Source organism: Neovison vison, chromosome 14 (assembly GCF_020171115.1).
Source record: "Neovison vison isolate M4711 chromosome 14, ASM_NN_V1, whole genome shotgun sequence".
In the NCBI taxonomy this organism is placed as follows: Eukaryota; Metazoa; Chordata; class Mammalia; order Carnivora; family Mustelidae; genus Neogale; species Neogale vison.
In genome coordinates this window covers 9,952,002-9,977,597 of record NC_058104.1, presented here as the reverse complement: position 1 = coordinate 9,977,597, position 25,596 = coordinate 9,952,002, and the positions used below count along the sequence as shown (strand labels likewise).

Sequence of the window (25,596 nt, the reverse complement as noted above, 5' to 3'; positions counted from 1 at the left end):
TGAGGTGCCCTCCCTGACCATTTTTAAAAAAAGATTTATTTATTTGAGTGAGGGGGAAAGGGGGAAAGAGAGAGAGAGAGGGCTCATGAGGGGGGAAAGGAGAGGCAGAGAAAAAGAGCCCAACATGGGGCTTGATCCCACAACCCCAAGGTCATGACCTGAGCAGAAAGCAAGAGCGCAGAGGCTTCACCAACTGGGCCACCCAGGCGCCCCTCCCTGACCGTCTTCTAATGGTAGAACCTAGGAGCTTGGCTCCAGCCTGGGCTGGGAAGGTCAGGGGGAGGAGGACCCCTGCCTCCCACTTCCCCAGAGGCCGCCTGCAGCTGTGGGGCCAGCCGGGCACCCAGAAGCATCTGCAGGGGAACCAACAGCCCCTCCCAAGCACTGACTTCTTTTTCCTTTATCACCCAAGAGTTCTCATCAACAAACTTTCTGACTTGGCTTCTGAAACCCCTGCTGACACGCGTCTGGAGAACGATTTCGCCATTTCCTCCCAATTTCATATCGCTGTCGCATACCTGCAAGTCAGATCAAAGTGCGTTTTGTGTGAACGGCCTACGTTCAAAATTCTGGCAACAGTACCATCCCGTTCGAGATTACCTGATTGGGGGAGGCACTTATATTAGCCGCTCTGACCCTCTCTGGTACCCCCGAGGCAGCGCCCCCTCGAGGAAAGGACAGGGCTGACTACATAACCACCCGAATCTGCTGCCGAGGCAGAAACACCTACTTGGAAACAGGCGTCAAGATCCCAGCCAAGAAAACAGAACTCAGCCCGACATGGAAGTCACATGGCACAGCGGCTGTGCCCTGTTCCTCGCCGTCAGCCACCGCTGGAGGAGGGCAAGCCGAAGCTCTCCAGGCCTCCAAGGAGGCCCCGCCAGCGTTCTGCTGCTCGACCCACACCCTGTTTCCTATGTGCCATGCATTGAAGAAGCTGCCGGGAATTATGCTCATCCTTCGCGTTAAGCGCGATCTGTGAACCCAGAGCCTCACCGCGCAGAAGTGGTGAATTCTGAACCAGGTCTGCCTTCCCCACCCGCTGGAGGCCTAGCACGCCGAGAACAGAGGAGAAAAACCGATTCCTAGGCAGTCCCCACCAACGCTGGGCCATGCTTTTGCCGCCTGGAGCCAAAAGGACCTTCCGCTTTGGAATTCCTCTCCTCTGCAGGAAGTCTGCCACCAAATGGTAAAAGCCAAAGGTGGCAAGTACCGCATGACTCACGTTTTTCATGTGCCCACTGAACGCTTGCCGCGGAAACCGCTCACACCCAGGAGCAGGCTTTGGCCTGAAAAATACATTATTCAAGCTGAGTCGGGTTTAATGTGGAAGCAGATATTTTTCAATCTTATAAGGTGGAAAAAAATCTCTGGGGAAAAGTGTAAAAGAAAAACACAAGCAACGCAACGTGTGTACTCAGTGACCCAGACAGCCCCCGCACCAGGGCTGACTCAGTGACACAGGACGTCTCAGCCTGGGTTAGTACCACTGTCCTTTTTTTGTTTTTAAGATGTATTTATTTATTTGAGAGAGAGAGAAAGCAGGGGGAGAGAGAGAGAGAGAGAGAGAATCCCAAGCAGACTCCTCACTGAGTGTAGAGCCCCACAAAGCGCTCGATCCCACGACCCTGAGATCATGACCTGAGCCGAAATCAACAGTCCGACGCTTACCCGACTGAGTCACCCACATGCCCCACTATTGGTCTTCTAATACAAGGCAGTCTCTCTATCGGTGAGACTATCTGCCAGCACAAGAATACTTTCCTTGACTTTTGCAGGCATGAAAACTTCGGATAGTGTATCAGGCACTGTCCTGAGCTAAGACTTAAGAAAAACCCCATAAAGTACAGAGTTTTTCCATTACCCTTTTACAGAGGAAGCGGCTCAGGGCCCGAAGTCACACAGCTAAGAGATGGAAAAGCAAAGGTTCCAAGTCAGAAGGGTCACCTGCCCCACAGGCCAGTGGACCCTCAGCCAGGAGGGCAGGCAGCTGGCAGCGGGCTCTGGGCACAAGCAAAGGCCGTCAGTCTAGAAAAGCCCATGGGCTCACACGGCGAGCAGCGCAGCGAGCCGCGGAGAGGCTCCCGGACTTCATTTCCCAAGCAGGTGTCCTCAGTCTCGCCCCAGCATTTGCGGCAGCACAGGGGAAAGTAGGGCCTTGCCCGCGGGGTGGACAGCGTAGGCATCTAGCCGGAATGTAACTCAGTCACTTCTCAGTGGCTCGGGCTCATCCCAATGAAGGTCGGGGTTTGAAGCCCGCCATGAATCCCTGCCCTCCTCAGTAGTGCACGCGTAGAAGCGGCCCCGACACCACCGGCCTGCGATTCTTTGGTCTTTCTGGTCTTCTGCATCCAAGCTGACAGCTGTCCTACCACGAGAACTTCCCCTGCCTTCCTCCAATGTGTTGTTTTAGTGTGTTAGGACCTTGAAAAGCAGACCATCGGTATTATCAGAAGCGACGGTACAAAGGAGCTGGGGTTAAGAGAGGTTAGGGAGGGAGCCCGAGCGCCTCGGTGCAGAGCTGCCCTGACTGTGGACCAATCCCTGGCAAGCAGCTCAGCCTTCTGCCTGCTGCTATCCTGTGTTCTGGAAAGCTCTACAGGGAAGATCAGGGAGGAGTCACTATTAAAATACAAATTAAATAAAGCCAACCCTCCCTTTTAAGAGGATCTAGACCAGTGCTTCTCAAATTTTACTGTGCATATGAATCACCTGGGGATCTCATAAAAATGCGGATTCTGACTCAGGAGGTCTGGGCTGGGGCCTGAGAGTCTGCACTTGTAACAAGCTCCAGAGGGTGCCCAACTGCAGGTTTGGGGGCTCTCTGGGTAGCAAGGGTCTAGATGTGGACCAGTGCTGTCCAACAGAAATCCAGTATACGCCACAAAGTCATGTTAAATTTTCTGGCAGCTAGCCCCAGGTCTGGCGAGCTGGCCCCTCTCTTCTGTCCCCCACCTCATGCCCATACCATGGGCTAGGGCCTGTGGCTGTTAGCTGGGAAGTAATCAGAATTTTAGCTGTGTACGAACAGGATAATGAACCCCTAAGTACCTATCTGGTCCCTCAGCTTCAACAACTGTGAACTAATGACCAGCCCATCCCATCCCCTACTCCTATTACGAAAAATGTGTTACAAGGAGCAACGCCCACTCCAGCCTAGCAGAATCAGAATCCCTAAAGGTGACCCCACGCCCCAGGGGATCTGCAGACTGATAACATCGGAGGCAGGGCACCCTAGGAAAACAGGTGTGGCTGCTGCAAGGACTCAGCGGTGCCTCGGGGGCCTCACTGCACCCCTGCCCAAGCCCTCTATCCTAGGGCAGGTCCCTCTCCACCAAACCCAGAGGCTGATAAACCAAGGCTTAACTCTTTCCTCTCTCCCACAAGGGATCAGCTGATACTCTGAGGCCTAGGCCGAGGGGACCACAGGTCACAGGGAAAAACAGCCAGGAGAACAAACTCTAGCCCAACAACCGGCACAGAGAAAGCAGAGTTAGTGGACCTGACCGACCCAAAACTTCCAACGGACCCAGTCAAAATCAGCCGAGAGGACAGAGAAGTTGGTGGGAAGAAGACAGAGAAACTGACCTCAGAAACAGAGAGGGAAAAACAAACACATGAGTGGCTCTTAATAACTTCACCAATAGGGGCACCTGGGGGGCTCACTGGGTTAAAGCCTCTGCCTTCGGTTCAGGTCATGGTCCCAGGGTCCTGGGATGGAGCCCCTCATCAGGCTCTCGCTGCTCAGCAGGGAGCGGGCTTCCCCCTCTCTCTCTGCCTGCCTCTCTGCCTACTTGTGATCTCCGTCAAATAAATAAAATCTTTAAAAATAAATAAATAAATAACTTCACGAATAATCCCGATTCTGAATTTCAGAAAAAAAAAACCAAAACGCACAATTGTAAAATCCAGCAGGGGGAGAAAAAATCAACCCAATAAAACATCACAAGAAAAGATACCCTGATACCCAAAAATAATGGTAAAAAGAAAAACATAAGGTAACATTGCAGAAGTCCTAACATAACCACAATGACCCTAAATGGACACCACTTAAATTCACTAATTAAAGACAGACTCTCCGCGTGGGTTTAAAAAACAAGATCCCATGTCCTGTATCTAAGACACACTGAAAACAAAAGGATATGGAAAGACTGAAAATAATGTTAGAGAAGGAAGCTTTACGGGCACACAAAAACGAAAAACAGAGGAAAGAATAAACAGGATTCCTGTAGTATCGACACAAACAGAATTTAAGATGACAAACAGCATACAGGGGAAGAGTGAGTCTCCGTATATACCAGAAGAAACCATTAATCGGGAAAATGTAAAGACCATGCCTGTTACATGTAGCTAACAACACAGCCTTAACGTAATGTAATTAAAAAAAAAAAAAAAAGCTGTCAAAGCCATAGAAAGAAAATTAGCAGAGACATGGAAGAATAAGTCCCATGAATAAGCTCAAAAAAACACACACAGAGAAAATTTTATCCCCAAACAAAGAAGCACATTACTTCTGAGCACATATGGTTCACAAAAATCCACCAAGAGCAAATGCACCCAAAAGGTCTCTTGCATATTTATTCCCAAGAAACTGGCATCATCGGAGTTACATCCTCCAACCAAACGCCTCAAAATAGACATCAATAGCCTAAGACGGTTTTGTTTTTTCTTTTTAATGTCAAAAAACTAGAAAATATGTACTATTAACTAACCCTCGGGTTAAAGAGGAAATGATAAGGGAAATTATAAAATGAAGACAATTCTACAAAGTGAATAAAAAATGAAAGCACTAAGTGTCGAAGTTTGTGCAGCACTGCTAAAGCGAATCTTGGAAGAGGTATTATGGCTTTGAATACCTTGATCAGAAAACGAGAAAGAATTTAAACCAAAAAGCTGAGCATTCCAAAAAAAGAAGTCTGGAAAACAGAGTGGCCTCTAAAAGACAGGAGTGAAATGAAGCAGAGAAATCGGTGACATGACCAAAAAGTAAAGGCAAACGAAAAGTTAAAAATAAAGGCAAAGTCAGAAGGGCAAAAGCTGGGTTTCCTTGAGGGATTAATAAGGCAAACAGAAACTCCACAGGAGACTGAAAATAAGTCGCAGATAAATTCAGAGACCGAGATTCTAGAAAGATGATGTAAAACAGCTAGCACTAAAAACCAGATTTGCACAACTCATGAAGGTATTGTGAACACTCCGACAGGAATAAATGTTAACGGGCACCTGGGTGGCTCAGTTGGTTGGGTGTCCGCCGTCAGCTCAGGTCATGATCCCAGGGTCCTGGGATGGAGCCCCAGGTCCGGCTCCCCACTCAGTGGGAAGTCTGCTTCTCCCTCTGCCTGCTGTTCCCCCTGCTTGTGCTCTCTCTCGCTCTGACAAATAAATAAATAAAATCTTAAGAAAAAAAAAAAAGAAGAAGAAGAAGAAGAAATGTTAAATATGTTTCTAGAAAGTTATCAAATGCCCAAACTGTTGACAAAAGACTGAAGACTAATAAAGGAAGTGATAACGCTCGGTCGCAGCAGCCACGGCAGAAGAGATGAGCCCGGCCACAGAGAAGCTACAGAGACCACCCTCGTCTTGGAGGAAGGATTCCAAAACATCCTCCACCCGTTTCATACGGGACCCGTCTAATTTCAATTCCAAATAGGTAAGGCTAAGAAAAACATAGGCCAGTTTCACTGGATTAACACGCAAAAACTCTGTGACAAATCCTACCTATTTTAAAACCCAAGACAAGGAGGAGTTTACCCAGATGCAATGCAGGATTTGGTCTCTAAGGATCCGTGAGTGTCATGTAATTTATCACACGCGCAAGCGCCGACTGAGGGATCAAAATCGCATGGAGCTGACCAAGTATTTGCTAAAGGTCAAAACCTATTTATTATTTAAAACAAAAGAAAACCAAGCCAAAGGGAAAAAGAGGGGAAAGGGACTCAAGGTACCACCTCAGCCTGATCAAGGCTTCGACCAAAAATCCCGTTGAGCACATGCCCTTGGCGACCAGGAAAGAGCAGGCCACCGTCACCCGCCGCCAGACATGAGTCCCTGATGTTCCAGCCCGCCAAAAAAGTCGCTCTGGCTCAAGGAGTGGAAGGAAAGGGACGAATTTTGCATATGATATTATCCCCAGAGAAAGACAAGAGTCAAGGTAATCAGAAAATAGGAAGAGATTCAGCGAGCCTGCCAGTTTCCCAATCAGTAAACAAAATCAGTTGTCTCCCTCCACGCCACAATCATCAATTAGGAAAAAGAGGTTTTTTGTTTTTTGTTTTTTTAGATAAGACACTGGTCACAACACTACTGCTACTTCTAATAAAGAATTCATGAGGGACGCCTGGGTGGCGCAGTTGGTTAAACGACTGCCTCCGGCTCAGGGCGTGATCCTGGAGTCCCGGGATCGAGTCCCACATCAGGCTCCCAGCTCCATGGGGAGTCTGCTTCTCCCTCTGACCTTCTCCTCGCTCATGCTCTCTCTCACTGTCTCTCTCTCTCTCAAATAAATAAAATAAAATCTTAAAAAAAAAAAAAAAATTAAAAAAAAAATTAAAAAAAAAAAAAAAGAATTCATGAAACCTTTTTGGAGGAGGAAGACCTAAACAAATGGAGAAATCCCTTTGTTCGAGGATGGGACAACTTAAAAGCCCTTCCTTCTGCACACCCCCTCCCTCTCGCGGTCATTTCATCCAGATCCAATAAAAACTCCATCCAGCAGAATGTGGGGGGAACGGGACAGAAATGTGCACGAAAGAACAACGGACCTTGGGATGCCAAGATTTGATGAAAAGGAAGAGCAAAGAGGGGAAGTTCACCTGATCAGAAATTAAAATGCGTATAAAGTCTCCATAAAATGGTGTGGTACTGGTGCAAGAAGAAACAGATTGGGGGGTGGGGGGGGGACAATGACCCCAGAAACATACCCACATATATATGAGGGCAGGACATAGAAGAAGCAGCTTCCCCAAAACCACTGGATAGGAGACAGGATTGATCGGGGGTAGTGCTGAAAAACGAATTCTCTCTCTGTACAAAACCGATCTCCAACCTAGAGACCTAAACGTGGAACACCAAGGTATGGGGAGCAAAATACAAGGACCCCTAGGGCGCCTGGCTGGCTCAGTCGGCAGAATGTGAGAGTTCCAACTCAGGGTTGTGAGTCTGAGCCCCACATCAGATGTAGAGACTACATAAATAAATAAACTTAAAAAAAAAAAATACAAGTATCCTTGTGATTTCGAGTGGGGAAAGATGTTCTCAAGATGGAAATCACACCTAACCTGAGGGTAAAAGTCTGATGGATTCGACTTCAACAGAATTAAGTTTTTCTACATACTGAAGGACACTACAGACAAATCAACCAGGGAGACTGGGGAAAGATTATTTGCAAAGCAAAAACCAACAAGGGATCACCATATAAAATACACAAAGAACTCTTGCAAATCAACAAAAACATGGTAAACCCCTAAAACAAAACAGCACTATATGACCAGACAATTTACAGAAGGGTAAATCTGAAAATCTAGCAAGTGTAAAAGAGGTCGGTAACAAATACGAACCTTACCAGTGATCAGAGAAAAATCACACAACGCTGAAGTACCACTTTAAAACCATCAGAATGGGAAAAAGTCTCCAAGAAGTGCTGATGTGAACGGGGAGAGCTCTGCGGTGCCTCCGCTCTGGGAAACAATCTGGAGGAGCTCAGTGAAATGAACAGCCCTTGTGCTCTGGACTCAGCAATCCACTCCTGGGCCACCCATGCAGTGAGGTATGTTGGGATGCCCAAGGCATTAGGATGTTAGCGGCCACAGTGCGGGGCCACCCCCACAGAAATGGACACAGAAGCTGGGGGGGGTGCTGCAGACTTAACTGTGTGTCCCCCAAATTCATACGATGGAGCCCTAGCTCTTGATGCGATGACATCCGGAAGTGGGCTTTTGGGAGGTACTCAGGTTTAGATGAGGTCATGAGGGTGGGGTCCCCATGCTGAGATTAGCGACCTTACAAGAAGCGACACTCTCCCCCAGAGAGGGGACACTCCCTCACTGTCTCTCAGTCCCCTCTGCGGCCCGGAGGATACAGCAAGAAGATGGCTATCTGCAGGCTGGGAAGAGGACACTCTCCAGGAATACAACCTGCAGGCACCTTGACCTTGGCCTTTCAGCCTCCAGAACTGTGAGAACGAAAATGTGTGTTGTGGAGCCACCCCCGTCTACAGTATTTTGTTGCATCTTCGGATGGAATCCAATGCTGCTACCGTGAAGGACGACCAAAATGCGTAGGGAGGAACACGGACAGATCTCACAACCAGCGACGAGTAAAAAGGAGGGACTAAGACGTCTAGCATGATGCCAGGCAGGAAAGAAGCCGTCTACCCTCCGAAGCAGGCCACACAGTTCGCAAGAACAGGGCCAAGGAAAACTGAACACACTAGCACGGCGGGGGGGGGGGGGTGGGGGGGGCGGTCAGAGGAAAAATTTAATACGATGAATTCAGGCCTGCTGTGAACTGAGGAGTGATGTAGGGCGAGAGACACACGCACACTCGCTCACACGCACACCCGGGAGGCAAGCAGAAAAAAGGAATCTGGATTTTCCTGCCCCTCGTGTACAAATGAGTGTTAAAACTCTTAGAGTTTGACTTAAGGATTTCAATCTTTTAACATGACAAAAACAGTTGGCAAGCTGTCCCCAAACTCTGAAAATGACTGTGAACTGAGTTGGTAACGGCCCCTTGTGGCGATTCCACTCCGGAGGGGCTCTGACACACCTATCCGGCTAGACAGACCCGTGCAGACACATGTACCCAGCTTAAAAGATTTGGTATTTTGCTGTAACTTATGGAACCTGTCAATTTCATTCACAATTCACACCCGATTCTAATTATACTTAACTGAATATTAACCATTCTAATTGCTTACTGCTTTATTGGCTCTATCCAAAGTATTGAGGGACATCTGGCTTGGCAAATGGGATCCTGCCTGCTACTAGGAGAGTGAGCTTGGAGCACACGTTCCTCCTCACACTCTCAAGTCCACAGTCACCCAGGACCGGAGCATCTCAAATGCATCACCCAGAAGTCCGCGCCAGCAGAGCAGCCAAGAGAAACTTCCTACCATCTGGATGGTAAATGCAATATTCCTGCTTCATCCGTGCTGCACACGGCTGGGGGCAGGGTGACCACAGGATGGAGAGCCCAGGCCCCTTCCGTCTTCCTGCTCCTCCACCCCTGCATCTGCCCCATTCTGGGGCAGGGGCGAGGGAGGGCTACAATGCTCAGATCGGTGACAGCTGACCCCCAGGCTCCAGGGGGACTTTGTCCCGGCTCATCTCCTTTTATGAGAGAAGAAGCACTTTCTCATGAGCAACTCTGACACTGCCTGTCTCCGTGGCCAAAAGAAAGTAAAATCCCCACCACACGTGGCTGGGGGAAGGCACTGCCAGGACAGTTTAGCCAAAATTCTTGTGTCTTCCCGGAACAGCAGGAAAGAATAAGGAGGCAGGCGGGCGCGCAGGGGAGGGGAGACACCCCGGGCAGGCGACTACCAGGGACTGCTCTCGGCCAAACACACAGCCTTTCCCCTAGCCCCTCTGTCTATTGCACTGGCTGCAAAGGGGGGCAGCGCCGCCATGCCAGGCCCCAAGGAGAAGGCCAGAGGAAGATGAGAGCAGGGCAGAGTAAGACGGAAGCAGCCTTCATGTTAAAATGAGAACCCTGGGGAACAAACAGGAGCTATACACAAGAGGCCAAGCTCAAAACTGTGGACAGAGTCCCCATATCTGATCCACCACTTCCTCTCCCAGGTACGGACCCAAGAAACCTGAAAACATACTTTGCATAAAAACTTGCTCACGGATAGATGTTCCCAGCAGCCTTACTCCCGAGAGCTCCAAAGCAGAAACCACCCAAATGCCCATCATTTAGGACAGGATGATCAGATGCTGTATGCCCGTACCACGGGATATTAGTTAGCCCTGAAAAGGAATGAAGTATGGATCTGACCCACAACACAGACGGGCTTGGAAGACATTACGCTGAGCGAAACAAGCCAGACACAGAAGGCCCCACACTGTAGGATTCCATTCACATGTGAAATACCCAGAACAGGCAAATCCACTGGGACAGAAAGTAGAGGAATGGGTACGGGGAACCTGCGGCGGGAAGGGGGAAGGGCCAAGGTGGGGGTCATGGCTAAGAGGTACGAGCAGAATTCTTGCTGGAGTGCTGGCAGTGTTCAACAACCCGGACTGCGGTGAGAGTCGCCGGACGTTATGAATACGTGCAAAAAAACAAAGTGCACGGTTTAAAGAGGTTAAAGCGGTGAATTTTACATGAATTTTATCTTAAAAAATAGAGATACAGGGGCTCCCGGCTGGGCTCAGTCGGTAGAGCACGCAACTCTTAATCTTGGGGTCGGGAATTCAAGCCCCATGTCGGGGGTAGAGCTTACATTAAAAAAAAAAAAAAAGAAAAGGAAAGAAAAGAAAAGTAGAAAGTAACAGAACAGAGGTACTGGGCATTGTGTCCGGGCAGCCATTCTTTGAAGCATGTTCAATAGGAAAAAAAAAATGTTTTCAAGAGCACTCTGCACCATCGCCCCCCCCACACCAAAATGGAAAACTAGTTGTACACGCAAACGTTTCCAGGTCACACTGTCCCTTAAAAAATAAAGGTCTGTAAGATTTTCAGACATCCTAATGGCCCTAACCCAAATCACAGCCTCTGCTCAAGCTTCTGAGAGCGGGGGCTCCTTGGCCAGGGAGGCCCCCTCCGCACACCCAGTGGGGAAAGGAATATGCTGGAAAACCTAGAGACAGCACTGTGAAAACCTCTCTGAGATGTAAGAATCAGCTTTTGGGAAAACGCCCTACGCCTCTCAAACAAACAGCAGGCACCTCGCAGACTCGGCACACTGGCCCCCAATGCCACACGCAGGCGCCTGTGTTTCGAGCCCATTCCGAGAAGCCTCCGTGGAGGAACAGCTGGATGGCAGGTGTGTCTGGGGTCAGGACGGGCAGGCGGGCAGCTGTGCCGGCACAGGGCGGAAGGGCCTGACCACTCCATCCCCGTGGGAACGCTGCACCCCCCGCCATCCTGGAGCTGCTCGTCCCCCAGCAGGAGGACATGTGGGTGCCTTAGGGGGCGGCGGTCAGCTCGGGTGAGTGTTTCCAGCTAGACAGCCCCTCCTCCTAACACTAGGTCAAACCACCACCGCGCGCAAAGTGGAGGGAGACTTTCTGGGAAGTCCGCAAACACAGAGCTCGGATCTGGCATCCCAGGCTCCGTTTGCTGGTTCCAGAAGCCCTGCACTTCGGCCACCTGGAAGTAACACCGCACAGGAACCTTTTTAAACCCGCTCACACCTCTGCTGTTCACCCCAAGGTGGTTCTCACACCTTTTCTTCTCTGCGTAAACCGTCTGAGCCGCTCTTTGACACTTCCCGTGGCCCTGGAAGCAGCCTCCCTCCCGCAGGGGAGAAGGATCTCACAACAGGGCCCTCAGCTTCCTCCCGGCACCCCAAACTTACAAGTGAGTCCTCTTCGACCTTGGCATCCCCAAACCCCCCTCCCGCACGCCACCGCCCGCCCTCCCCACGCGTCTCGCACGTCGGCTTGTCCCAGAGAGAGGTGGGACTGAGAAGCACCCCAGGCAACCCACGAGGCGGCCGCCCTGTCCCCGGGGCGCAGGTGGCTCAGGTGCTGCCCAGAAGGTGGCTGTCCTGATGGCTGGCAGGCTCGAGACCCCACCAGTACCTACCTACCTGACTTGCCACCAGGTATCACGCTATAATTAGTCATTGTAATTGAAGCTGAACGTAATTAATTACATAATTTCAAAGTGTTCAAGTTTAATTCCATTAAAATTACATCATGAAACTGGGGAATTACAAAGGATTACCGACAAAAAGCAAACAGGGAAGAAGAAAGAACTGCAGGCTGGCTCCCTGCACATCTGAGTCACGCCCCGCGCTCAAGTCCAGGGCACTCACCCCACCTGCTTTTAATAAACCCGTGGGGCCGGGCCGGCCGCAGTGTGCGAGGGCCAGCGCCAGGCGCCAGGTGACACCGGCCTGCCCGACGCTCAGGGTCAAGTGGACCCAGAAGGCCCCTCCCTCCCTGCCTGCTCCCACACTCAGGCTCTCCGCTGATACCTCGCCCACAGGCGGCCCCTTCTCAGCCACAGCCCCCACGACCCCAGGGGCCCTGCCCCAAAACACCAGGGCCCAGGTTCCTTCCTCTTCCTCACCCCACCTACTCAGGTTGGTATCTCTTCCCCTGCCCCTCCCCATCCCTCCCCAGGACTAGGCCTTCCACACAGAGTCTCCTGCCCACTGCTTGTCTTTTTTTTTTTTTTTTTTTTTTTTTTTTTTTTTTTTAAATTTGACAGAAAGAGGGAACACAAGCAGGGGGACAGGGAGAAGCAGGCTTCCTGCTGGGCAGGGAGCCTAACGCAGGGCTCAATTCCAAGTCCTGGAGATCATGACCTGAGCCGAAGGCAGACGCTTAACGGACGGGGCCACCCAAGCGCCCCTCCCCTGCTTGTCTTCACCACCTCGCCCTCCTCGCTCTGGCCGGTGACTGAGTCATGTGACTCAGTGGGGCTTTCTTTGCACAGAGGTCCTGCTGTCTACTCCATGCCCGGGGCACATGCAATAAAGAATTTACATATCCCTTATGCTTACTTTCTGTCTCCCCTGCCAGAATGTAAGTTCCTTGAAGGCAGGGGTTTCCCCACTGTTCTGGCCATTAGAATCCTGTGCTAGAACAGCGCACGGCCCAGCGGTGAAGCCAGTGGAGTGAAATGGCCGAGGCTCATCTTCCCAGACCCCCACCCTTATAACCTGACACCTGGGGATCCTGTGTGTCCTTTGGTTCCCTGACCAGCAGAGCAGGGGGCTTCCTCCTCCTGGCGCCCCAGGGGTGATCGGGCACCACGGCGACAGCCTCCCTCCAATGAATGGCCCCACCAGTCTGCGACTCACCCCCAAACAAACACAACTGCCACAACTTCACTCACACATGCTGCCTCTGCACCTTTCTGCATGTATTTTTTAAATTTATAACTTCATTACCAAAAAAGCTGCACCATCCAAAAGAAAAAAAAAAATCAGACATGCAAAAAGGTCATACGAATTCAGAGTAGCCTAAAAGCTCCATTTTCCCACGATAATTCCCTGACTAACCTAGATTGAGACCTAAGGAGTGGATGGGGGGAGGGGTACTTCTTCTCTCGGGACAGACGCCTTACAAAGCCAGTCTCTCACTGAATGCACCACGACACTGCCTCTGATGTCTAACTGAGGACTGAACCCCGTGTGCCTGGTGCGGTCAGGTGATGCTGCCCAGATCTGAACCCAGCATCCCTGAGCATTTAAATCAACTGCACTCCCGGGGACTGAGCGAGGGGGATCGTGTCCTGGCCAGCACAGGGGGACACATAAATATTAGGCTCTAAAGCAAACTGCTCCTAACCCCAGCTTCAGGCCCGTGTCTCAGAGAACAGCTCTGGTTAGAGTCACGCTCCCCAGCCCGCCTCACCCCTGCCAGCTCCGTCCCTCCGTCCCTTCCTCCTTCCCCATGGTCCAGGTCCCATGATCAGGCGTCTCTCCTGCCTACTACCATTTCCCCAAATCTCTTCCGACACATTTGCTGCCTGCACAGATGGGACATGGAGGCCAGCAGGGGGCACAGGAAGGAGGGCTGCTCTGGGTTCGAGGCGATCGCTGCGCCCCAACTATCAGGTAACTTTGGCTGCTGGGAACGCTCGGTGCCAGGCGAAGGAGGATCGGATTCCCTTCTCTGGGGAGCTGGAGCACTATAAGTGGCTTTTCAAGTCGCAAGGCTGGGGAGGCTCTAGGAAATTTCCTCAGATCCAGCAAGGTCTCAGCCAGAAGGGGTCCGCCCACCGAGGTCAACCCAGGTACGGGCACGCCCACCCCCCAGGCTTCACTTCCATCTCCAGCCGCTCACATTAAGTGACCTCCGGGGGCCTGGGCTCACTTCAAGTGGTCCGTGGACCGGGGTCCCGCCCCCGAAGCTTCCCACAGCCTCATGACAAGGACGCCAGGGCTTCTACAAAGCCGGTCTCGTGGATGGCAGGGATCGGCGGGAAAGCCCTGCTGCTCGCTGGCTTCTCACCAAACAGCCAGTCCTCTCTCCTCCCGGGGCCATGGTGTGGATGACAGGAGAGAAATCAAGGGCCCAAAATGCACCTGCCCCTGGTCAGTACTTGGGAAATGATAGCTGTCAGTGTAAACTTAGAAAAAAAAGAAAGCTGAAGACTGCCTTGTCACCAGTGGGCATGAACCCAGTTACTATACGTCCACCACGCACCGCAACGCTGCGCAGTGAACACTCGGGCGGGGGTCCCCCGGTTCAGAGTAGCTCTCCAGCCCTCCCCAGCACAAATGATGCCCGCCTCTGGTGTACCAACTGCAAAGCAGACAAGTCCTCCCCAGGCTCCTGCCCCCAGGATTCAAGTTCTCATCTACGCTTCAACACCGACCAACCTCGAACTCTCCGCTGAGCTCCCCTCTCCTTCTCTCCAGGGCTCAGCCCCCCAATTCCCACCCAAACTCCCTCCCCCCCAAATCCCAGATGCCACCAGGAGCACACCCTCTCCCCCAGCCTGGCTCCTCTCCCTCCTCCAGTCCCTGTGGATGCAGGGGAGGGGCGGGGGGGCACCCCGCCCCCATCAGCCACCCAGGCAGGCCCCTGGGGTCTGTGGCCCCTCTCAGCTGCCCCTGGCAACCCTCACTTCCCCAAATCCATGCAAATGCTTATGTGGCCAGACAGTGACGTCACCTCCACAAAAATATCCTAGGTACTTTCTTTGTAAATGAAGAAGCAGAGAAAGCATGCCGGCTATGAAGGCCAGTGCTCAGGAGAGGGCCTGGCCCAAGGCCTTTGCCTCGCACGCCAGGCCCGTGGGGCGGCTCCTGCGGGCTGAGCACACTGGGGACATTTCTCCAGGGCTGACACCCAGACCATCAGGCCTCTTGCTGCCTGCTTTCCCTTGCACTGGTCGGGCTCTAATCACTACAATACGCACTTTCCCCGTTCTTAGGGGGAAGTTTCCTTCCATTCAGGCTCTGGGCAGAGTCAGAGAATAAATCTTTGTCAAAGAATTGTTCTGCCTAATTCTATTTTTAAAAATGTGGATTTTTCCCCCATGTTTTACGTACCACAAATACAATTACATATATTTTAACCAATGTACAGGTCGCTTTACAAAGATGGAATTTAATAAATGAAAATAAATAAGAAATGCAGGTTCCTTTGGCGTATACGCTTATCAGGAGCTTTCAAAACACAGCCATTTTCATATATGCCATCTCCCTTGCACAATCCTATGGCGAATTCCGTTTGCACTCTTAAGTGAACCGGCTGAATGAGTCTGAAACCAAAATATCCAGTACTGTGCCCCCTTAAAGGCCGGGATGCTGCTGCCGCGGGACTTGCTGGGCGCTACCATACAGGGTTGGATGAAACAGCAGATACAGGACAACATAAGGGGCAGACCAGGAGCGCTGAGTGGTGAGGCACAGCTGGAAGCCCTGGTGGATGCTACATGGGGTCCAGGGAAGGGAGCCAGACCTCAGGGACCACCAGGCACACCCCAGCTGCTCTGCTGGGATGCCCTCTCTCCCTCCTTCCCCAGGTGCACAGATCTGGGCTGAGGCCTTCTCTCTGCCCCCGGGGAGGCTTTCCCCAACAACGACTCCCTTCGTCTGCAGCCCCCACCCCTCACGGCGCACGGCTCCGTCACAGACCAGACGCCCGCTGCCCGCTGCCCCAGGTGGCGAGGGCTGCGACCTTGCCCGGCATCACCAACGCCTGGGGCACAGAGGCTCCCGCAGCGCTGGGTCAGAACGGAAGGAACAGACTGCGCGAAAGGAGGTTTGACGTTCTGATGTGCAGAGGGAGGGTGACAGCATTCCCCAAAGTGAGCATCGAGCTCAGATCTTTAAGTGGAGCAAGAGGTTTGGGTAAGGGGAGCCAGCCATCAGGAGCTCTGCGTGCTCGCCTAAGGAAAGTGGTCTCCTTTCGGCACCCAAGTGAGCCCCTGTGGGAGTTGAAGGAGAAAGAACAGCGCAAAGGATCAATGGTTTGGGAGGATTAATCCGGCAGCCACGTCTATAATGGACCGTGACCTGTTTCCAAGACACTTTTGAAACAAGGAAAGGCTACACACTCAGCTCAGCTCTCGTGTGCGAGAAAGATCCGGCTCTTGCATACAACAAGCAGGCCCCAGAACCAACTGCACATGCACACGCACACACACACACACACACACAAGATTTATTCAAGTACTGGTGCATTGTAAAATGACAGCATAATTACATACCAACACGGAGCAAAGTAAAACAATCGCAAACCACTTCTCGCTCCCCTGACAGTGACATTTAAGCCACAACTGGCAATACCCTTCCTCTCCCAATCCCACGTCAATGCTGACAAATTTGAGCAGGGAGAAGAGAGACGATGGAGCGCCGCCCCTGCCCCAATCCCGCCAAGGTGACCAGGTCCCAAGAGACGCCTTTCTGACCGCTTAGCACTGCTCTCCAGGCCCTTGGCGCTCACTGGCCCCCTGAGCTCACGTGGCACTGTGGGGTCCCTAGTGGACCAAGTCTCCTGGATGGGCGCCTTGCAGCAGCCTGGGTTTCCTGTCGGGCTCCCGGGCCCCCCAACATGCCAATGCAACAGGAGCATGACCCCAAACCTGGCCTTGCCCCCCCCACCTCGGCTAATGCTGGGACAGCACACGCTATTATGTAAGCCAGGAACCGAGGCACAGCTGAAATGAAGCGATCCCAGTGAAATCAATGCTTCCACAAATGCTCCTGAAGTCGCAGTTTTCTGTTTCAAAATCATACGACTGAAAACGTCTCTGCCCTGTGAACAAGAAGGGGAGTTGGAAATTGATTCGCGGGGTCACCCATAATTTTAGTTGTAACTTCTGGGTGTTCGGAGACTCAAAATCTTTCTCCTTTTAGAAGGTCTGTGTTCTACGGGCAGTTGCTACCTGCAAGCTCAGCGAGGGCAGAGCAGAACAATGTGAAACAGAAATAATTCACTGTACACAGAATCTCGTGGGTTCAAGTTCTAGGTCAACTACCATGGTGAAAAACAGAAAATAAAAGACATGTTTCACCATTATCTGCCACACCTTTCAGAATGAAGCAAAAACGGTGATAGGAGCAACAGAATGTTCCTATTTTCAGGGTAAGGGAAAAAAAAAGTCTTTTCCAAACCTAATCAGAAAAATTAAATGCACAATTCCCTCCAGCAAGAATTTTATTTTTAATTTTCATTTACATAGTATCTTTCTTCCAAGAATCTCAAAATAATGGAGCTCCACAAATACTTACAAAGAAAAAAAAAAAACGAAAACAACAGTTGTCACAACACAGGAGGGGACAGGCTTGGCAGGGCCGGGGCTCAGACGAGGGGCAAGAAATGGCAGGCGGCGGTGACAGCAGGCGCCCGGGGCTGGCAGCGCCTGGGCGGAGAGCAGAGGCGCCTCGGAGGCCCTTCCCTCCCCACGGCCCACGGGCCTGGCTCCTGCCTGCAGCTTCAGGCTCTTGACGACAAGGATTTACCTCTGGCGTCATTTATTAGCCATCAAGCTATTCTGACCTAAACAGCGATCACTCCCTGAAAAACAGGAGGGAAGCTGGCGATCAACCAGAGACGCTCACTCACAGGTCGAAAATACCAACAGAACCGGGATGCCTAAAAGGACTTCCTATTCTTTTTGGTCTTAAAAACATAAAACTATATGAGAAAATAAAATATTAAAAATGTGCTGGGGGGAAAGAACCAAGGTACGAGAGACTTTTAGGAGGAAACCGGGAACAGGCTTTTAAGCTAGTTGGGGTTTTTTTTGTTGTTGTTTTTTTCCCAGCTAAGTGGACAGGATCTGAACGCCTTACATTTAGCAAAAAGCTGTCAACACCCAAATAAAATCTTAATGACAGTCAGAATGGCATTCCATTTCTTGCAATTTCGCAACGTTCACTTAAGAAAGAGTTCATTTGTCAATTTGTTTTTCCCTTCACCAAACCCGGAACACCTCGCAACCATACATAACTTCTTAAAAAACGTTAACTCGTTTAACTTATTGAATAAACACGGCCAAATACAAAGATGTTAAGAAAACAAGCCCCATGCTGGCAGGCTCAGGATAATGCTAAGAGAGAACAAGCTTCCGAGCAAGTTCTGGTAATTTCTTCCCATGTTAACTTCATAAATCACAGCCAGAAGCATTGAAGGTTTCAACTGTCAGCTGAGTGGGCCCCACTGTGGCCCCTTGGGTTTATAAAGGGGATGGACCAACTCGTTTTCACAGTGTTCAGTGAAAGGAAGGAGAATCTATTCATTTCCGTGTGAATTTCCTACCTGGCTATTTTTCCCAGTTGCTTTGTGGTGCTGGGTAAATTCCCGGGAGGAATGAACGCTTCCCAACCTCCCTCCTTCTCCAGCCACCTGTCCGATGGGGAGGGGGGGGTGGTCTTCTCTAGGTGGGAATCCTACCAACCACGACTGAGGAACTTCCCTGGGCTGCCCATGGCCCAGGGTTCTAATAAACACAAAAACTCTGCCCACTGCCCTTGGCATCCTGCAGCAAGGAAGAACCTTCAGATTCAAATGAAGAAAATGACAAGATTTATTTCGTGCACTAACATCATCCTCTCAGAATTTAATTACAGCAAGAATGAGAATTATTTTTATTAGAGAGTTGTTTACTTTTCGAAGGAAAGGTCCTTGATGGGTTTTGCAACAAATTAGATGTCTTTCAGAAACCCCTGTTTGCCCTCATTATGTTTTTTTTAACTGCGACATATCATGTGAATAAAGTAGAACGTGTACTTTTTAAAAAAAACCAAAGGTGCTTCAAAGCTGTTTCTGCTATGGGGCCGATGAAGGTCCCCTCACCCCTTAATCCCAGGTCACTTCCTGCAGGGACACCTCCCACCTAGCCAAAGGCCACTGTCCTTTACACACTTTCTCAGAAGACAGCTGAAATGGGGCCTGATTACAGCTCAGCAAACCTGAAACTGCGGCAGACCAACAGCTCAATACAGATCTTAGCCATCCTCTTCAATAAAATCAATTCCTAAACACCAACCAAAGCCTGCTTCTTTAAACTTAGGGCAAAACCAGGGCTGTTTAGCCGGCTCTGAAAACTAGAATAGGAAAGGTGGCCGAGATAATTCAGAGTCCCACCGCTGACATCTGTTGAAACCGACTCAGTTTGGCGGCTGGTTTGTTTGGGTTTTTGTTTTGTGGGGGGGTGGGGGGGGCACTATGTGAGTTTATATCCCTAAATGTAGAGTTTTTAGGAAAAGTAATTTCTCTCTGAATTCTAAATCATTATCAGGATGTAATAAAATTTATCTAAATGCTCATGTCAATAAATGTGTATTAAATCTGAAATCACAGGTGAATCCACAACTTGTCATGAACGCTATATAATACATATATTAAATCACACTTCTAATTATGACGTTACAGTGCCTTTTTCACCCCATGATCGGCACATGCACCTTCTTGGGTGTCCAGACAGACACAGGCATCTAGTTCCTAAAATGCCCAGCACGACTGGAACGTCCAGGTAAACAGTAGTGGGGCACAGTGAGAGGTCACGGGGCCCCTCTTCAAATAGCTTCAACAAAACAAATGGCCAGAAGTAAAAAGTGTCTCTGTGCTTTGCTATAATAAGATTCAAACACAGGATTCCAAGAATTCCACCTGTTTTCAATTAGATACCAGAATTGCTTGAGTGTTTAAACTACATTCACTTGCTACTTATACAAAACAATTCTTCCGGGTTTTTTGAACGTTTTAAGTATGTTAAAATAAGATTAAGGGTCTGGTTTAAACAATCAGAGGCAGGGGAATTTCAGTGGAAACCAAAACTCACTCTCTCTGCAGCCATAATGCAGAGCTTCAGACAAAACAATAGAACAAGATAACCACTTTCTATCTTTGACAATTACTTGTAAAAATCAGACCCTTCACAGGAAAAGCAACTATATATCTACATGCTTATATGTTAAGTGAACTATGTATCAGCTTTTAAGTAATTCCTAAAGTAAGGTAGGATCCCATAAAGAAATTTGAAGGTCCGGTTTGTGGGGCTGGCCATCAGATACACCTGCCTTTCAAGTATGCGAAATATACATGACACCAAATGCATAAACCTGTAAAACTGTGTAAAACAAAGAGCACAGGGAGGAATCTGGCCTAGCTCTGTCAGGATTTTTCACGTGATGAATTTCTCTTTTTTAAAAATGTGCCCGCTTCCCTCTAACAAATTTGTTCTTCCTTCGTTACACTGAGGATGTTCCTTGTGCTTCAGAAATGAGCTGAAACCAATATAGATCTTCTACCTTGTTTTGTGTCCTAAGATGGACCAGGAGCACAGCCTCAGGGAGCACAGCAGTTGTGACTGTTGAATGCTACAGGCAGACCCCGAGGGGTGCTGGCCAAGAAGCACTGACTACTGTCCCTTCTGCGGGGTCCGTTTTAATTGTACACAATTAGGGCTGGAGACATTTTCAAACACCACTAAAGATCTCGGGCTCCGTCGGCTCCCCAGACAGCATTTTTCAGGTTAGTTCAGTGGATTAGGAGAGAGTAATTCCTTAGGGGATTGGCAATTTGTCCCCCTGCCCTCCCAACTTCCTCGTGTAGCTAACGACTGGCAAGAGCTACATGAAAAGGGGGAAAGAGGCGGGGGGGGGGGGGCCTCGACAGACCCAGCTGTATCAGGAGTTCTAGAATAACTCCATCCCTTCACTGCCTTGCACATTTAAAAAAAAAAAAAGAAAGAAAGAAAAACTACATAGTTTCACACAGAAGGGGAAAAAAAAAAAAAAAAACCAACAACCTTTAATCCACTGACAATGACCCCCTCCCACACCCAAACTCAAAGACACCGATATTAAAAGAACCAAGAAAACAAAGACAGCAGCTGTGTAGAACTCCTTGATGATTTGTTTCCTCGGTATTTTCTAAAGGGTACTGAATGGGATACTTATTGTAATCAAAATAATATACTTCTGGGGAATACTGCCATAACAGGAAAACACAACATAAAACCTATCAGAGAGACGGACTTTCGGCAAAACTGGAATTATTTCCTGATTTTGAAAAAGAGGAAAATGTTTCAAGGTTACTTTTGCAGACACTCCTTAAAGGGGAGCACGAGTCATCAGGTCGGAATAATGCCCCAAAGGGAAGCCAGTCACTGGCAGGCCCCGTCCCCAAAAGCTTCGCTCACACACAGAGTTACATGAGCTCATTTTAGAAAGTGTCCTCTTTTCAAACATGTATTTAAAAGGCAAATTTATACAATGGTGTTTTTCTTGTTACCAAAAAAAAAAAAAAAAAAAAAAGCCTGGTTTTTACAAGTCTGGGGTAGGATAAAAAACTTGTCCAACTAGTCTTAGCAGCACCAAAGCACTGACTCTTCCATACCACAAGCCTTTGGGACTCAAAAGGAAACGAAACAGAGCTCAATCTCAGAAGCTCTCTTCCTGGGCACTCAGTCCACACCCCAAAGCAGCTTCAAGACCAACCCCAGGGACAAGAACTAGGGCCCGGGGCCCTGCCACGTAGCAGAAGCATGGGAGGGGCACAACTGTCGTGTCCCCAACCTGGGTCTGAGTCTAGTCGAGACCCAGCCTCTTGACCCTCAGGTGTCAGAGCCATAGCCCGCACTGGGCTGCACGGGCCACCCGATCTCTGGGTCAGGGGCTCTGGAAAGAGAAGAGTCTGAAACTAATGAATTCTCTCTTCTCAAACTGCAGTCTCATTGGCTCACTTACTGTCTGTGGGAACAGAGAGGACGTTAAACTTGACACCAACTCAAAAGGCCTCTTCAGGACCCAGAGAAAGAACCAGGTTAGCCTTAAACTTGAACTCTGGTACTCCATAGCCCAACGAAGGTTCTAAGACCCTCGTTGGAGTAGCAACAGTTACTCATCTAATGCCAAATCTTTATCCATCACCCAAAGCCAATGGATGCTTCATACAGAAAACAAAACAATAGTGATGCTCGCTCCCATAATTTGCTTTTTCAAAATCAACACCTTAAAGTTCATTCACATAAACTGACAAGGAAACTTTCAACCCAATCCCGTAGTTAAACATCCTCATGATACCTTGAAGCAGCTAATCAGCCGCGGGTTCAGGGTGTCACAGGGTTCACAAAATCTAATACCTCTCTGGAAACCAAATCCATCTCCCATGGAGTTTTGCCAAGATGCTTAAAAAGTAAACCTCACTGAGGTTCAGGCAAATGTCCATTTAGGAAGACAAGAAAAAAAAATTAAGGTTTCTCTCTTCAAAACTCCACAACGGGTTTTACAGTAAGCACAGGAATTAAATTATGGTAAAAGGGAGCTATTTTTACTAAAACGGGGTAGACCAATTTATCAAAAATGCCATTCGGCTGTGTTCATTACATTCAGGAATCTAATTTACACAACAGACACTTTGGAGTAATCTATTTTAGTCAATAAATACTCAAACTCCTTTAAGTTTTAATCTTATCAAAAATACATATTTCACATAGTCTTCTTCCTAGTTAAGCGAGAAATCTTAAGAAATTTCATAACGACTATGAGTCTTTTTTATCGTTCCCACGTAGGCAGGGAAAGAAAACAAGCGTATACAATGAAAGTTGTCAGACTCCATTTATATACGTTTTAATCCAATCCGCTTCATTTCATAGGAGGTTGCATCTGGAGTTCATTTGCTTCCCTCCTGAAAGTATCGTAGGTCACTATCACCGGTCCCCCGGGTTAGGAAAGTTCGGTCAAGTTTACCTTCCCGCACCCCTCAGAGTTGAGCGCTGCGGCCGTCCCTAAGGAAGGCTGGGCGACCCCCGGAGCACCGGATGGCTCAGGGCCCCGGCGAGCCGCAGACCAACCTCCCCCCCCCTCCACCGTCAGCCCCCACCTCGCCCCCGGCAGCGCTCCCCGGGCTTCTGGCCCACACGCCGCTCACCTTCAACTTGGCTCCGGCTACGCACAACATCCACCTGGCAGAGTCCGGGGGCTGTCCAAGCTCCGCAAGTGCGGAGCCGGCAGGTTCGGGGCGAACCCCGAGGGCGCGCCGCTCCTCCGGGTGAGGGGTGGCAGGCAGGAACGCGCCCCCTGGGCACCGCGGCGGCACCGGCCCCGGATGGGGAGCCCCCGCATGATCCCCCCACGGCGCCCTGGGCTCGGCGCGCTGATCGTGGCCGGGCACGCCACAGTCGAGGGGGGCCCCCGGGGCTTTGCTTTCGAGAACCCGATCGGAGAAGGCATTTCGGAGAGGACCGGCCGCGCGCTCCATTGCGCCCGCGGACACTGCTGGGAGTGAGGGGGGCAGGACCCCCGAAGAGAGGGCCACAGCGGAGCGAAGCGGGCGGGTCACTGGGGGCCCACGGGAGTCTCTGGGCTCGGAGCTAGAGCCGCCCGGACAGGCGGCGCGGAGGAAGCGTCCCTCACCCGGGCAGACGGCGCGCTGGGGCGCAGCGCAGGGCCTGCGCTCGGGGAAAGTTGCTGCCCTCGGTCCGCACCGGCGCCCGCGGGGCGCTCCGACCCACGGTCTCCGCGCGCCCGGCGCCCGCGCCCCTCGCAAGTTTCCCCCCAAGCGCCCCTACCCGGGTCTCTGGCCGCGGAGGCCGGCCCGCGCCACTCGTGCAGGCACACAAAAGAGCGGGGCGGCTGCGGGTGGCCCCGGGGCGCCCGCCCGGACGTAAACAAACCGCCGTGTCCGCTCGGGGAGCCCGGCGCCGGGTGCGGGAACGGCGGTGCGGCCCCGGCCCGCTGACAGCCCAGCGCGGCGGCCGGGGCCCGGGCCGGCCGGGGCCGGGGGCGCGCGCGGACGCCCGGCCGCCCGCCCGGCCACCCGCCCGCCTGGCCGGAGCCGGGCCGCGCCGCCGCCGCCGCCGCCGCCGGTGGCCGCTCTGACCCTCCCCCGAGCCGGCGGCACCACAGCGCCACCAGCCCCAGCTCCGCCGCGCCGGCGGCAGTGGCGGCGGCGGCTCCTCCTGGAGAGGCAGGCGCTTCACCCCCCACAGCAACTCCCCACAAACTTTCCCCGGGAATACGGCGGGCCGGGGGCGCGGGGCGCGCGGCCGGGCGCCGCCGCCGGGCCGCAGCCCCCTCCCGGCGCAGCGCCCGCCGCCGCCGCCGCCCGCCGCCGCCCGTTCCCCGCTCGCGCGCGCACCCCGCGGGCCGCCGGGGCCGCCCCCTCCCCGGTCCCGCGGCGGCGGCGGCGGCGGTGGCGGCAGCGCAGGGCCGGGGGGGCGCCCGGGGTGGGGGCCGACACCGGGGGCAGCGGTGGCGGCGGCGGCTCCCGGCGCCATCTTGGGCTGATCGATGAATTGAACAAAGAGGATCAATTTCTGATCAAGCGAGTTATCAATGGGGGCCGGGGAGCGAGAGGGACTTGTCCCCGACTCGGCCCCGCTTTCCCCGGCACCCCCCTCCTCCCCGCCGCCGCGGCCCCCCGGCGGCCGGGCAGCCCGGGGCCCCGGGGGAGGCCGCGACCGCCCGCAGCCCCCACCCCCGGGCGAGAGGCCGAGCGAGCAGAAGCCTGACCTGCAGCTGCTGTAAATCAAAGCGCTTCCAATATTGAAACATCGATCCCACATTGGCCGCCATCTTGAGACATATTGAGACGGAGTGAGAGGCTGATAGAGAGGGGGCTGGAGTTCAGGAGCCGCCAGGAGGCAGCAGGCGGGCGGCGCCAAAACCCGGCCTGGAGCCGGCCGCCGCCGCCGCCACGGAGGACGCGGACTCCTCCTCACGGCGCCGCCGCAGCCATGGCGAGCCCGAGCCGGAGCCGGAGTCGGAGCCCGAGGGCGCGGCGCCCGCCGCGGGGCCTGGCGCGTGCGGCCCCTGCCCCCTCCCCCCGGCGCCCGGCGCCCGGCCCGCGACCCCCGCCCCTCCCGGGCCCCCTGGCCCCGGCGGGCGGCGGCGGCCGCCGGCCCGGCCCAGAGGGGGCGCTGGAGGGCGGCGGGAGGGGCGCCTGGGTCCCCGCGGGAGGCCCCGGGCCGGGCTCACCTGGGGCGGGCTTCGGGCCCTCGGGGGTCGCAGGGGCCGGCGGCGGCCGAGCTCAGCCCCTCCCGGGCCCTGGGTCGGGGGCTTTCGGCCGCGTCCGGACGGGCGCCGCAATCGCGCCGCTTTCGCTCGCTCTCCTGCGGGCCCCGAGCGCGCCGAGCCGCCGCGACCACCTGCCCCAGCGCCGACCCCGCGCCGGACCGGGCCCACCGCGGCCGCGCGTGTGAGAGGCGCGCTGGCCGGCGGCTGCCGCACCCCCACTAGCCTGGGCCCCGGCCGGATTCAGGCCGAGCCTGCCGGGGACGGCGTTTCAAGTTGGGGGGAGTGGAGTTGGGGTGAAAACAGCCCTGACCCTCTTGTCGCTGCACACGTTAACGCTCGGAACGGTGGCAGCGCGGTCCCCGCGACGCACCGAGGTGCGCCGCATTCCCCGCGGCCGGGGGTCCGAGCGGCCCCCACCAGCCCGAGCTGCGCCCGCTTAGGCCAGGGCAGGAAAAGTCCTGACGCACGTTGTGTGTCCCCCCGCAAGCTTCAGC

General features: G+C 52.5%; 1 protein-coding gene across 8 annotated transcripts in view; it reads right to left on the bottom strand.

The window, feature by feature from the left end:
- The window catches only part of CUX1 (cut like homeobox 1), a 354,106-nt gene extending 329,313 nt beyond the window's left edge, over positions 1-24,793 (bottom strand). For 2 of the 8 annotated variants that reach the window (XM_044232787.1, XM_044232790.1), the window contains exon 1: positions 23,016-23,574. In XM_044232787.1, the coding sequence (XP_044088722.1) occupies positions 23,016-23,345 (330 nt within the window). In that variant the 5' untranslated portion in view covers positions 23,346-23,574. Of the gene's footprint in view, positions 1-23,015; positions 23,577-24,598 lie in introns of those variants that run through there. The other 6 variants (XM_044232791.1, XM_044232795.1, XM_044232794.1 and 3 more) reach the window with 6 other exon arrangements.
- Positions 24,794-25,596: the final 803 nt, after the last annotated feature.